Here is a 14,823-nt window from a genome sequence, read left to right as displayed (position 1 = left end):
TTTTGTTTGTTGTTTATGTATTATGGAAAATCTAAATCTGTTGGAAATATTCTCTATTATCATAATTCAATTTAGTGTTATGGCACACTGACTATAAAGAAAATAAAAACATGGCACTTCTTGTCAAAAAGGTTGCCGACCCCTGGTCTATACGAACACAATTGGCCAGTTTGCAGGGGACGGAAGCCAAGTGGGGAGGGTTGATAATTGTCACTGCACGTACTCCAACGGGCTGGGGGGGGGGGGGGGGGGACACCTGTCAGCATGGTGTGTTGGGCGGGAGGAGCAGGACGAAGGGCTCACTGGGTGCTCCTGCTCCTCACTGGGTGCTTCTCACTGAGGGCTCGTCACTGGCAAGTCAGAAAAAAATACTCCATTGAGTGACTCCAGTGAGACTCCAGTGAGTTTAAAATGATTTTGTGCATTTTTTTTTGTAAAAATAAATAAATAATCCAGGGTGGGGGGGGCGGCGTGGGGGGGGGGGGGGGGGGGGGGGTGGCCCACAGCACCCTCATGCAACCCACACACCACCCATTGTGTAACTGCTGGCATCAAGTCATTGTTTTATTTTGTGTATTTGACCTAGTGACTGATTCATGTCTCTTGGGGGCGCTCTAGTGTGTTCTACGTTTCCAATTACAGTAGGTGTCATGTGTTACATCTGTGCTTTTGTAATTAAGTTTTGTTTGCTACACCTGTTGTGGTTGAGAGGGGAGCAACAGTCTCATTCCACTGAGGGAGAGCAGGAGGGGAGAAGGAGAGTTGAATAAAAATAAAGAAAACAAAGTAAATTAGAAGAAAATAAAGTAAATTAGAAGAAAGGAGGTAAAGTAAGATAAAGAAAGTAAAGAAGCGAAAATAAAAGGTTTTGCAAAAAAGACTGAAGCGACCCCCCCCCCATTTGTGTGCAAGCAGGCAAAGTGGTCAGTCTTATTGTGAAAGTCATGAATATTAATGTAAATGTCAGACTCAGAATATACAAGTTAATGTTTTGTTTTTTGTCTTTTCTGTATGTACTGTCAGTTCTACGATGTTTTCAGTGAATAAACACCAGTAAAAAGAACTCTCACATGCGATGAATGGGAGGCACACATTGCATTGTCAATATTGCAAAATAAACAATACACTTTAACTGGAAAGGTTTCACAACAAAGCTTTCAGTGTTTGTTATTAACTGTTCCACAGAAGTAACAGACTCTGACTGCATTACAATGATCAAAAACAGAGTCAACAGTAACAAAATAAACATTACAATATTTGGACTGTGAGAATCGAGGAATGATGGGTACAATTTCATCCATTAAAGGGTTAGTTCAGATTTTTGGACTTAAAGCTGTAGGAAATAATTGCCATTAATGTAGTGGTTGCAAAGGTATTAATTGATTGCCCTAGTGCCGTGGTCAGAGTTCTGGTCCGGTTCTGATGAATATCAAGTTGTTCCGGTGATTTGGTGGGGCCACTCATTAAAAATAAATAAATTTAAAAAAATAGCGTCATTCGTATTGTTGTCTTTAATAATAACCATTCATTACTTAAAAGTTAATATCTCTGTATGATTGCATGCACTGACTGACCACACCCCCCAAGCGGGGGGTCTGGGGGTCCACCCCCAGAAACCCTTTAACATAGTAGATGTCATTAGATTTCAAGTGTTCTGGTGAATTTGGGGAGGTTCTCCTGGATTCCTGCAGGATCCATGAGTGTTGGGCAGCCCTGTCTCTCTCTGTCTCTGTCTCTCTCTCTCTGTCTCTCTGTCTCCCTCTCTGTCTCTCTGTCTCTCTCTCTCTCTCTCTCTCTCTCTCTCTCTCTGTCTCTCTGTCTCCCTCTCTGTCTCTCTGTCTGTCTCTCTGTCTCTCTGTCTCTCTCTCTCTCTCTCTCTCTCTCTCTCTCTGTCTCTGTCTCTCTGTCTCCCTCTCTGTCTCTCTCTCTCTCTCTCTCTCTCTCTCTCTCTCTCTCTCTCTCTCTCTCTCTCTCTCTCTCTCTCTGTCTCTCTCTCTCTCTGTCTCTCTGTCTCCCTCTTTGTCTCTCTGTCTCCCTCTCTCTCTCTCTCTCTCTCTCTCTCTCTCTCTCTCTCTCTCTCTCTCTCTCTCTCTCTCTCTCTCTCTCTCTCTCTCTCTCTGTCTCCCTCTCTGTCTCTCTCTCTGTCTCTCTGTCTGACAGTTACTCACCTCCTCCACCAGGGGGCGCAACAGTGCCTGGATCCCATGGCTGGATGTGCGACACACGTTGACCCGGAAGCATTGAAGCAACGTGTAGTTTATTTATTTCTCTTCCATTGTGGTGGATGGATGGTAGCCTGGTAAACCCTCCCTCCGGAAATCTCAATTCCATTTCATTTCAGGAGTGAGTCTGGCCTGATCCGCCTGTCTGCAATATTGGCTGTGCTGGAGTTGGGCGGGAGTAATACCGTTGACTGACAACCCCTTCAGCCAATGATAATTTTTCCCCTTCAGCCAATCAGCAGTTCACCAATCTTAATGTGACGCGACGGGACTTTTGAGACAGCCATACCCAAAATGGGTTGCCTTTTTCGGGTACAATGGTGTCACTGCCCGCCCCTACCGGTTCTCTAATTATTATTTTTTAAATAGGCTTTGTCATGATTAATTGACCACATATATGAAGTTAAACAACTACATTCTATCCAAACGATATCTTATAAGTAAATTCCGTGCCTCAAAATAGAAGTTAGAGAGCTTTTTGAAGTAAAAAAATAGCGGAGAAAACTGCCCACAGAAAAAGATGGCTGCCGTTCGTGTTTTGGGCTCACTCGAACTCGCCACCTGATTGGCCAACTGTCGCTGTCAATCACAGAACGATGTGCGACGACGCTGATAGGCGCGACCGTTTGGCATATACAGCCAATATTGCAGAGAGGCGGTTCATGCCAGACTCACTCCAGGAATCAAATAGAAATTAGATTTCCGGAGGGAGGGTTTACCAGGCTAGATGGATGGGGAACACAGCGATACATTATAACTATATGGGAGGAACACAGACGGTGGTGAACCATGTCTCATAAACAGACGTGTCAACGGCACTCCTGGATTCGACCGGAGTCTCCTCCTGTTTAAGCCTTTCTCCTGCTGTTCTCCTGGATTGTAATGTTCTACAATCTCCTGGTTTCGGGGGGATTCTTTCTGTCATCTATCTGTCACCCAGAGACGCAGTGATCTGTCAACATCATCATCATGTGTCACGTTGAGTCTGTACGGCTGTCCATAAAGGACCACCTGACCTCTGTGGGAGAGGAGATCCTGTGTGTTTTAGAGAAACAACAGAGACGGAGTGATGTGTGTTATGTGAAGCTTCATGTCAGAGTGTTGGTGTTGGAGCGCCTCAGTGCGGCTGCAGAGTTCATGTGCAACCTCTTCCAGAGAGAGATAGAGACACTGCACTACAGCAAGCTACACACTGCTGCAGGTATGTCTGTTACATGCACAACAGCAAACTACACACTACTGCAGGTATGTCTGTTACATGCACAACAGCAAACTACACACTACTGCAGGTATGTCTGTTACATGCACAACAGCAAACTACACTACTGCAGGTATGTCTGTTACATGCACAACAGCAAACTACACACTACTGCAGGTATGTCTGTTACATGCACAACAGCAAACTACACACTACTGCAGGTATGTCTGTTACATGCACAACAGCAAACTACACACTACTGCAGGTATGTCTGTTACATGCACAACAACATCAAACTACTGCAGGTATGTCTGTTACATGCACAACAACATCAAACTTAGCTCCAATCGGAACCTCTCCCTCCGCTGTATAGCTCCGAGATGAGGTTCCTCGTTTGTCGGTGCCGTTTGAGCGAAAATTATCCGCACATTTTCCACTTTGCATGTTTCTTACCCCTTTCTGCACATCGTATCCAAAAAGTAAAGGTTTTCTGAAATGCTCTCAGATGTTTGAAATTTTAACATACAATAAAATCTATCCAACGAGTTGAAAAAAGTGTTTAAATCGCTTCTCTCCTCAGCCGGTTCCATAATATTATGCATTAGAAGATGCAATTCGATATTTGACCAGTAGGGGAATCAGTAATGTTATCTCTAAGGGGGCAACTTCCGGGTATGTCTTAATTTTTTTTAGGAGAGAAGCTATTTAAACGCTTTTTTCAACTCGTGGATAGATTTTCTTGTACGTTAAAATTTCAAACATCTGAGAGCATTTCAGAAAACCTTTACTTTTTGGATACGATGTGCAGAAAGGGGTAAGAAACATGTAAAGTGGAAAATGTACGATTTTTTTTCGCTCAAACGGCACCGGGCCACGTAGGACCTCATCTCGGAGCTGTTATTACCTGTTATTTTACATAACTCGAACGGCGCCGAGTCGGCTCTAGTGGACTTTGCAACGGCTCGCTCGGCGGTGCCTCTCGTTGCTCAAGTCCACTAGAGACGGCGCGCCTCCGATGTTTTTTTTTTTGCCAAACTACTTCCTAGTTTAATATTAGGGTCTGTAGTCTGTTCTCACCAAGTGGGCAGAGTGGTCTGCCTCGCTTGGTAAAACTATGCCTAAACCTAACCTTAATCCTAATTCAATAATTTGCGATACATTTTAGATAAAATAAACAACGAGGGGAGCGGGATTTGATCCCGTGGCGCTTGTATTGGAAGTCTAATGATTAAGGGTGCACGCCACAGAGACTTATTTTGTCCCAGGGGTTTGGGAGTTATTTAAAGCGGTCCGCTCATGTGAGAGGCAGTTCCACGTGTGTCACGGAAGGGGACATTGCTAAGTTGTTGACAAGTTAACGAGCTCTGGCTAATCAGAGGCAGGCGGGGGCGAGTCTTTGCGTAACCCGTTTGCAAAATGGATATTCGCATCTGGACCAAGGGGCAAACCCACTACACTGGAATTGAAGCTCACTTCCGGGTTCTCGTTCAGCCTGCTGTTCCTATTAATGGCCCAGTAGATGCCGCTATTTCACCTTCTACCGGTCGCAATACATTATAATCTCAATAGAAGTCAATGAGGTTTACACTTGATTTTAGTAAATCTATTTAATTTATTAGTAAACCTTTTCATAACCACACATTTATGTTTTCAACCGCTAGTTTAAAGTCGTTTTTAAATCATCATGATATGAGTTTAGTAAATTATGGTCCCATTAATTAAAAAAAAAATGTAAAAAAAAAAGTAGGGTATGTTTCTAGGCTTTCAACTTGTTCTACCAAGTGAAGACCCGCCCTCGCTGTGTTTGCAGCCAATAGCATGAATTTCCGGTTGCATTTCGAACCGGATATAGAAAATAGGCTTCATTTACGGTCTGTAGAAACCGGTGGTGTAAGGTTGTCCATATCCAAGGTTGTCTTGGCAACTCTACCAAGACAACAAGCCAAACTGTAGACAGCGTAATCTATTTTGGCAGGCTGCCACAATAGATTCTATGTACAGTATGAGAAACTATAGGTTACTAGCGTAACCCCGGTTCTATGAAATACAAAGCGAGAGGTCTCGCTATGGGAGAGCGCCCTCTAGCGCGAACACAGAAGCATTTTCTTGATGTACTTCCAGACAAGGTACCTTTTAGGCTGAATTCTGATTGACCGGAGGTCCCGCCCTCCGCCTATATAGTCAAGGGGCGGATCTTCATTCAGTCCTTTCGTTCCTCTTCTTGTCTGGAAGCAGAGCGTTTTCCCTCAGTTCACCGAAGATTTGTTTGGCTTAACTAGGCTTTAACCTGGGTGGGGAGTGATGTCGGCTCTGGGCTGGCGTGCCGCTTGGGTAAACTCTGAGGAAGGTTCCGACGCCAACCACGAGTTTCCCGTCGGGCTAGCCTTGGTGGCTAGTAGGCCGCAACACGTGTAGTCAAGATTAGCTTGTGGGCTAACCAAGCGTTGTCTAGTCTAGCAGCTATTGCTCGCGAGTCACTCGCTAGCTTCCGTGCTAACGAGTGCTACTAGGCTAAGTTGGAGTTAGCAAGCTAACTTGTTAGTGATCGAACCTAACGTGTAACAACAAGGAGCTAGGGTGGGTGCTAGTTCAGAATCTTTAAGGAAAAACCATGTGTTTTTCACTTACGGTAAAAGGGTCAGAAACACCTGGATCTTTTCAGCGTCTCGCGGTCACAGAAATCGATCCTGCCCTGTTAAAACCTAGTTAAGCCAGACAAATATTCGGTGAACTGAGGGAAAACGCTCTGCTTCCAGACGAGAAGAGGAACGAAAGGACTGAATGAAGATCCGCCCCCTTGACTATGTAGGCAAGGGGCGGAACCTTCAGTCGGGAGAGCGAATCAGAATTCAGCCAAAAGGTACCTTGTCTGGAAGTACATCAAGAAAATGCTTCCGTGTTCGCGCTAGAGGGCGCTCTCCTATAGCGAGACCTTGAGCGGAGTATTGAATATAGAATCAGTGGTTACCACTGTTTGAATCTGTAGGCCATTTCAGCCATTTTAACTGAAAAAAGGACACTATAAAAATAGAATAAAAACGCTGAAGATCGTGGCAAAACAAATCAGTTGGATAATAAATATAATCTGATGAGAAAAAGCACTTTGAGTTGTTCTGCTGATGCTCCTCCTTCTGTCTGTGTGTAAAGAGGTTTCACTTGAACATGTGGAGAGGAGCCCCAGTCTGGTCCAGGAGGAACCAGAGCCTCCACAGATTAAGGAGGAACAGGAAGAGGAGGCTGATGTGTCAACAATGACATTACTACACAATAAGACGAGGTGCGACACTCAATCAGGTAAAAACAAGATCACCTTATTGGTACTAATCTTAAAAGAATAAGGTCCTCACATGCTGGGATCATGACAACTAAACAATCCACCAATGCTACACAGCCTATGGTAATTATTTTAATTACAACTCACACAGCACTGCAGGTGGCTGATGTTCATTGTTGTTTATTTGGATCCCCATTAGCTACTACCTTAGCAGCAGCTACTCTTCCTGGGGTCCACATGTGTTTACTGAGAAAGAACTATTGCAATGTAATGCAAAAACATGCAACAAAAACATATACCAAAGAATGTATTCTGATGCTAAAATGTATGAATGCCACTTATGTTCATGGACACATTTAACTCATTGAGTGCCAGATTTTCTTTATTTTATTTTTATTTTTTTTACATTTGGCAATTCTGGCACTCAATTGTACGTAGTATGTAAAAGAACAAAAACGAATAAACAAAAATTATTTCTAAATTATGTTGTCCCAGTGCCAGAGTTTTTTTCAAAGTTAAAAAAAAGTGCTTAGGAAGCGAGATACAGCCTTTTTCAGTTATACGTTAAACAAGGAGTGGATGGAGCTGCAAATCTTCAGATAATGATATCTTGGGTTCTGAACATGTTTAAAAAAAAAAAAAAAAAATAGTTTTACTATTTTTTCAAAAACACGTCAAATACGTCATTGGCACGTTGCGCCATAGCGGTAAAAACACATGAAACATGTTAATGGCACTCAATGAGTTAAGATAAGATCTTAGTAAGATGACCATCATCATCATAATACTCACCTACATTACATGGCTCTAGTTTAATGTTAGCATTGCCTCTCCATTATTTAACGTCCCACTCTTGTGTAGTGATGCTTTTTGTCCTCCATATGTATAGCATTAACTGTATCGGACTTGGAAAGCGCATGGCTTCCCCACTTATAATTAGGCCTTATACGATGCAGGTGCACAAAAGACAGCAGAAGAACGTACTCTATACTGGCGAGTATCGACCCAATTCAACCTGTCCATTGTCGTTCATCTTGATTCTTCATGAATTGCATTTCCAGACGACCTGACTGAAAGAAACATCAGAGCAGAGTGGCCTACAAATAACACTAACAGGCAAATCCCGCGAATAATCCAACTCCAAGAGCAAAAACAGTAGACGTATAACAATAACAGACTTAATAACAGGCGTATTGTCGGTATCATCTGGGAATGTGGGAGTCTATCCCCACTTCAATGCACTAGAGCAGTGGTTTTCAACCCTTTTCATGCCAAGGACCCCTAAATTGATATACATTTGGCCACGGACCCCCATCTGAAAATGTTTTGTGCCAGGGACCCCCAGAAGCAAAGATTTTAGTTAAAAACGCTCGCTTTAAAAAGTATGTATTCATAGATATGCACACATTTTCAAGATTTTTCAAAAATAGCCAAAGCTAGGTGGTTAAAATGATTGTTAATTTGGCTGGGGACCCCCTGGTACCCCCCCAAGGACCACTGGTGGTCCCCCCCCCCCCCCCCTTGTGGAAAAAAAATAAACTGCACTAGAGCCCTGGGAGATGGATTGCTGAGGTGGAGCAAAACTTCTACCATCAGCTCCCAGAACTTACCGCATGACTTGCCGCACCCAAGCCTGGCTACTTAAATGCTGAGTTGGCGGTGCCCGGGATCAAACCCATGACCTTGTGGTCCAAAAGCGAGAGCTCTCTCTCCCGACCGAGCTACCCAGACACTATAACACAACTAGAAAAAGTGCTCCTCGGAGCACAGGTCTCCGCCAGGTCAGGTAGGTTATTGTGGCCTCCTGGTGGCGCTATAATAGGTGAAAAGGGTGGCATTTCTTCCTCGGCCTAGTGGGAATGTGCATGCATTCATGACTTGAGGCATTTTGTTCCAAAAATGTGTTTTGCTAAAGTAGACCTGCTGGTGGCGCTATAACAGGGCAATGTGAAAAGGGTGGCATTTCTTCCGCGGCCTAGTGGGAATGTGCGTGCACATTTTCAGGGAAATCGCACGCCGCGTTCATGATTTGAGACATTTTGTTCAAAACGGACCAATCCTGCAAACTTTGGAAGCCAACCTTAGCCAATCAGGATGGAATATGAAATATCGGACAGATGCGTCTTGATCACATGACTATAGAGATACTGTGTACCGATTTGCGTGATGTTTGGATAAAATCTGATGGATTAATATCCAAAAATGTATTTGACATAAGTCGGCCTCCTGGTGGCGCTGTAAAAAGCAGATGTGAAAAATGCAGTGCAGATGTTTTTCCTTGGCTTCTAGGGAGTGTGCGTGCAAAGTTTCACGCAGATCGGTGCAGTTATAGTTAAAAATGCAAATCGGCCTGTTATAGCGCCACCATGAGGCTGATTTGAAAAGTTTTAAGTGGCATTTTTTCCTCGGCCTAGTGGGAATGTGCGTGTGCAATTTTATGGAAATGGCAAGCTGCGTTCATGATTTGAGGCAGTTTGTTCAAAACTCACCAATCCTGCAAACTTTGGAAGCCAACCTTAGCCAATGAGGATGGAATATGGGAAATTGAACAGATCCGGGTTGATCACATGACTATAGAGATACTGTGTACCGATTTGCATGACGTTTAGTTAAAAGCTGTAGGAGTAATAGGAAAAAATGGGTTTTGCACACATCGGCCTCCAGGTGGCGCTATAACAGGCCCATATGAAAAATGTGGGGCAGAGGTTCTGAATTGGCATCCAGGGAGTGTGTGTGCACAGTTTCGCAGCGACCGGGCCAACGGTGCCGGAGATTAGCTGCTAACACACAGACAGGACGGACACACGGACGGACACACGGACACACACACGGACGGACGGACAGGGGGCAAAACATACTCTCTCGCCATGCCTTTCGGCCTGGCGGAGACAATAACAGACCAACTAACAATCCAACAGCAAGAGCACGTTGTTATTGGTAGCATTAAATAATAAGAACTGATGGACACAGGGGATTGGGGGGAAATCATCTTCTTGTGTATGTTTTTTGGTAACACGTTTATTTTGTGTGGCCTATCTACTGATTATGATGGTGTTGTTGAGGACGTGAATTTGCCCAGCCATTTTTTGTTATAATGACCCAATAATCACAGCTGCAGCACTGCATCTAGTATGTGCCACTCACAGTATGGACACATTTGGAGGAGACAGTTGTTTGGGGGTGTTGATTGGCTGCCCTTCCAGCTGTATCTGTAGCTCGTCGAGTTTGTTAACACTAACAATCAAGATTTTAGTTTTCCTAGTTTGACCATTTTAGAACCAACAGGGAATCTAAGCAGAATTTAAATAAATAAAATCCCAATGACTCCCATCCCCTAGTACTCAGAACGTTGAAAACTTAGAGAGTGGCTGTACTAATGACAACAGTTTGAATTGATGTTAATTAATCGCGCAAAATAACTGTTCCCGGAGTGTGATGACTAGGTCGGTCACAATTATGACATAATCGCAATTATTTTAGATAATCGTAATTATCTTTTGCTTAATTGTCATAATCATTTACATATTAAAAACGTTCAAATATTCTAACAAAAAAATTGTGGAAGCATAAGCATATCTACAAGCATATCTACAAGCTCAAAATGTGTCGACGTGTTTTGAGCCTGTAGATCTGCTATTTCCACTATTTAAACTACACTCATTAAATTATTATGTATGTTAATTGTCATATCTGCCCTGTGCAACTTTTGTTTACGAAGCCTAAAAGCCAAACAGAAATGTACTTTTTTATTCATAATGTTCCAATAATGTTCAACGACAGAAACGCAATTAATTATTTTTAGTTAATCGCAATTATTTGAGTGACAATTAATCGTCAAGTACAATGTCATAATGGTGACAGCCCTAGTGACGACCTTACAGTAAGATTAAAACGCCCCGCTAGCAGCCCATACATAGATCAGTGGGTCTCAAACATTTGTGTCAAGGATGTCAAGGACCCCCAAAATTATATGTGCCGTATGTGTCCGTGGACCCCCATCTCAAAATCTGTTGTGCCAGGAACCCCCAGAATAGAAGATGTGTTAAAAAAAAAATAAAAATTATTCAACATGTTTCAAACATTGTTGAGAATTTTCGAATCATTTAAAAAATAGCAGATCTACAAGCTCATAGCACGATAATAACATTATAGTTACATTTATTCAGGTGTAAAATTATTGTGATGCTATATTAACTACTTTTGCTGGGGACCCCCTGGTACCCCTCCAAGGACCCCTGGGGGTCCCCGGACCCCACTTTGAGAAACAATGCCATAGATGCTGCTAGGTCAGGTTAGGTTTTAGGGAGGAGAGGGGGCGGGATTAATGGACTGTGACATCAAAGTCCACGGGCCAATCACAGCACTTTTCTGAGCCTCATCATTCAGAAAACCCCAGAACACAGAAAATCCACTGAATGTTCAAAGTTCTGTTTTTTTTGCATGTAATTGAGTTTAGAAAACCTAAAAAATATATAAAATTTAAATTTGATGTCATGAAACCTAACCTAACATACTGTACCATACAGATTGGACAAAATAATATTTTATTCACTAAAGAAATAGAGTTTCAATGTGTTTGTCACATACGTTATACAGTCTTGCTTCAACCACTATACGTTGATACACCATATATATGTTGTTAACTGGAGTCTCCCAGGGGTCTATACTTGGTCCCCTCTTTTTTCCTTCTACACCAAATGTCGACGTCAAATGGTCGACCTGCCCAGAACTGGGATGCTACGGGTCCATGTGGTTAGATACGATAGCCATTCCAGTTTGCAGGAAATGGAGGATTGGTAACTTGTAGAGATGAAGTGCATTTCTCTCATTTAAATATTTTATTGTGAAATGTGTATGTGTTTTGCCTAGACTTCCTGTACCTCCCTGTGTGTGAAGAGGAGGTTTCTGTCGAACAGCAGGAGAGCAGTCGTATTCTGCTCCAGGAGGAACCAGAGCCTCCCCAGATTAAAGAAGAACAGCAGGAGCTGCTTCAAAGACCAGAGGGGGCTGATGGGTCAGCAATGACATTGCTAGCAGTAAAAAGTGAAGATGATGATGATGAAAACAGAGGAACGCAGCCTCTAGATGCTTATGGGTCAATGTTGACGACATTACTAGCAGTGAAAAGTGAAGATGAAGATGCTAAAAACAGAGAGACAGAGGCTCTAGCCAACACCTCAACTGCACACATGAAAACACAAGCTGCTGTAGAGGACTTTGGAGCACCACAACCAACTGGTTCTGAATCTGACAACACTGAAGACAGCGATGATTGGGAGGAGACCAGGGAAGATCAGTCAGATTTAAACACACCAACCCAACGTGTGGAAAGACAAAGTTTGTCTTTGAGCAACAAGCCGTCCCAGGACATGAAATCATCAAAACAGACGGGGAGGAAAAGCTGTAGTTGTAGCGTTTGTGGCAAAGTCTTTGGTCACACGGGTACTCTGACACGACACTTTAAGAGTCACACAGGGGAAAAGCCCTTCACTTGTATGGTTTGCGTCAAAGGCTTTGGCCACAAGGTTGATCTGAAGCGACACATGACCATTCATACAGGGGAAAAGCCCTTTACTTGTGAGGTGTGTGGCAAAGGCTTTGGTCACATTGGTGATCTGAAACGACACGTGAGGACTCACACCGGGGAAAAACCCTTTACTTGTACCGTTTGTGGCAAAGGAGTTGGCCGAATGTTTGAACTGACACTTCACATGAGGACTCACACAGGGGAAAAACCCTTTAATTGCACAGTTTGTGGGAAAGGCTTCCGTGGAACCGGTAATCTGTCACAACACATGAGGACTCATACAGGGGAAAGGCCCTTTACTTGTGCAGTTTGTGATCAAAGATTCAGTCTATCAACCAATCTGAAGAGGCACATGAGAACACATGCAGGTAAAATGAACACATTCAGTGCCAGAGTTTTATTAAAAAAGTGTACGTTAAGTGCCAGAGATCTCACCATTTGTAACGCTACGCTGTTTACAGCTGTAGACTCCACGACGAGCACCCCGATTGTAAACAATGGATGCGTGCACGATGGTGGATGGTCCTGGCTAACACCTGGACCACCGCGAGTCGCCATGGCGGAGTGATCGTGCATCGAAAATGACTCGTTTTCCCCACTGTAAAAAGTTAAGGAAATGTGGAGTTTTTTTGCAAGGAGATAGAATGGGAGCGGACAGGAGCCAGGTTTTTTGGCACGGTGATCCATCTGTCCCCTCCTTCTCAGAGGCACCGTGGATGGTTCCAAAGTTGTGCTAGCCCCCCCCCCCCCCCCCCCCCCTTGTGGAAAAAAAATATATATATAAATAGTTCACGATTATTCCCGGTTTTGGCACCTAAGCGCTAAAAATGTAAAACCGGAGATTCCCGGTTTTGGCACCCAATGTTTTAACAACAACAAAAACGTCTCTATTTGTAGTTTGTGTCAAATTATTTAAAATGCTTGTTGTTTTTCTAAGGAGCAATCTGTGCTGACACATGATATGTTAATGCAGAACAAACATATCATCACAATCGGGCAGTCCAAAACCATTACTTTTCAGGAAATTGGAAAAATAATTATCTGTGTTCCAATGGATCCAATGTAGCTATTATTTAGTCACAAGCTCTTGTTAACTACTTTTAATTGGTTAAATATTTATAAAACCCACAAACCTGGCATCCAATTCTGGTAATATCATAATCATATACAGTAGGCAAAACATTTCTTTGTACTTTTCAAAAGTAGCAAAAATAGCTGAAGGTCACAATGTCTTATCTCCGCGTCGCGATGTGAGACGTTGTGTGAGCTTTTGGTCCCCTATTTTTGCTACTTTTTTTACAACACTGTCATGCTTTCATTAAAGGTGGGGTAAGTGATTTTCTTTGGTTAAAATAAGTGTTACATGGCTCTATATTCTGATAGTACGCATTGCTATAGAGTGTTTGTTCAGTAACAGGAGGCTGACATGTCTCTCCACCTCTTTATTAAACAGAAAATGCATTTTCATGTCAGGATACAAATTTTATCCAATCAGGAGAACTCAGACAGGATACAGATTAAACAAGTGAAGTGATGACACAAATAAATAACAACAAAGACAACACTGGAACTGGAACATAAAAACTGAAATATAAAACTGAAGCTGATAAATGGCTACTCTCTCCTGATTGGCTGAAATATTGTCACCTACTGTACCTGAAAATGTATTTTCTGTTTATCAAAGAGCTGGAGAGACGGGGAGACCCCTGTTACTGAACAAACACTCTATAGCAATGATTATAGTGCTTTAACAGAATATAGTGCTTTATCCGTTTAACTAAAAAAAACTTTTGTTTTAACCAAAAAATATCACTTACCCTACCTTTAAATAAAATAAATACATACAAATATGAATAGTTTGAAGATGCCTGAAGGTTTCTGCCCGACAGCAACAATATAATGGCAACATGACAGTTACACGTGTTGAATACCAAAGGGGAGTTATTACACAATCTGATGATGTCAACATCAACCAATTTAAATCAACACAATAAGTCTGCAAATTCTCACTCTTCCATTTCATTTGGATTGTATGTATTTTGTAATACTTTTATCATTGTACGGTTCTTTTAAAGCTATTCTCATTATGTTCACAAATTATAATTCTCCCCAAATGTGCATTTCCATCATGTTAATAACATTACTAATAATAATATATTACACATTTAAATTGCTTTTCATTTGCGTGTCTGCCAGCCAATGTCAAGAAGCAGCGACAGTCTTCCTCTGATGGAGACCCTGTTAAGAAGAAGACCCGTACCACCACCACCACCAGTGACCTGCAGGGGGCGCCCAGTGACGGTAAAAGATAGAAAAAATGTTTTACTATTATTATTATTATACATGTCTTCTTATTATTGCTATTATTTTGTGCTTTACTATTTAACGATGTAATAGATAACAATAACATAGATTCACAGGCCTTAACTCTTTGACTGCCAGAGTATTTTCATAAAGTACTCCCCCATTGCCAGCAATTTTCGAGTTTTTTTTATTTTTATATTTTGAAAAATTTCATGAAAATAATTGATCAGACTGTTTTCTAAAGACGCAGCACAAATCCGCCACTAGAGAGCAGCACATGACAGCCTGATCAGCTCCT

General features: G+C 42.4%; 1 protein-coding gene across 1 annotated transcript; it reads left to right on the top strand.

Annotated features, from left to right (window-relative positions):
• Positions 1–2,963: 2,963 nt before the first annotated feature.
• Positions 2,964–14,533, top strand: LOC308083429 (uncharacterized protein; the record flags this gene model as incomplete). The annotated part of the gene is made up of 4 exons (XM_080425744.1): positions 2,964–3,423; positions 6,568–6,714; positions 11,564–12,589; positions 14,418–14,533. Exons 1-4 carry the CDS (start codon positions 3,192–3,194, stop codon positions 14,531–14,533), a joined length of 1,521 nt encoding a protein of 506 aa, XP_080281870.1. The 5' UTR covers positions 2,964–3,191.
• Between the last annotated feature and the right edge of the window lie 290 nt (positions 14,534–14,823).

The sequence above is a fragment of the Gymnoscopelus braueri genome (genome assembly GCF_963280865.1).
Source record: "Gymnoscopelus braueri genome assembly, chromosome: 4".
Taxonomy (NCBI): domain Eukaryota; kingdom Metazoa; phylum Chordata; class Actinopteri; order Myctophiformes; family Myctophidae; genus Gymnoscopelus; species Gymnoscopelus braueri.
Note: the sequence above shows the minus strand (reverse complement) of the source record. Positions and strands in the feature narration are given on the sequence as shown.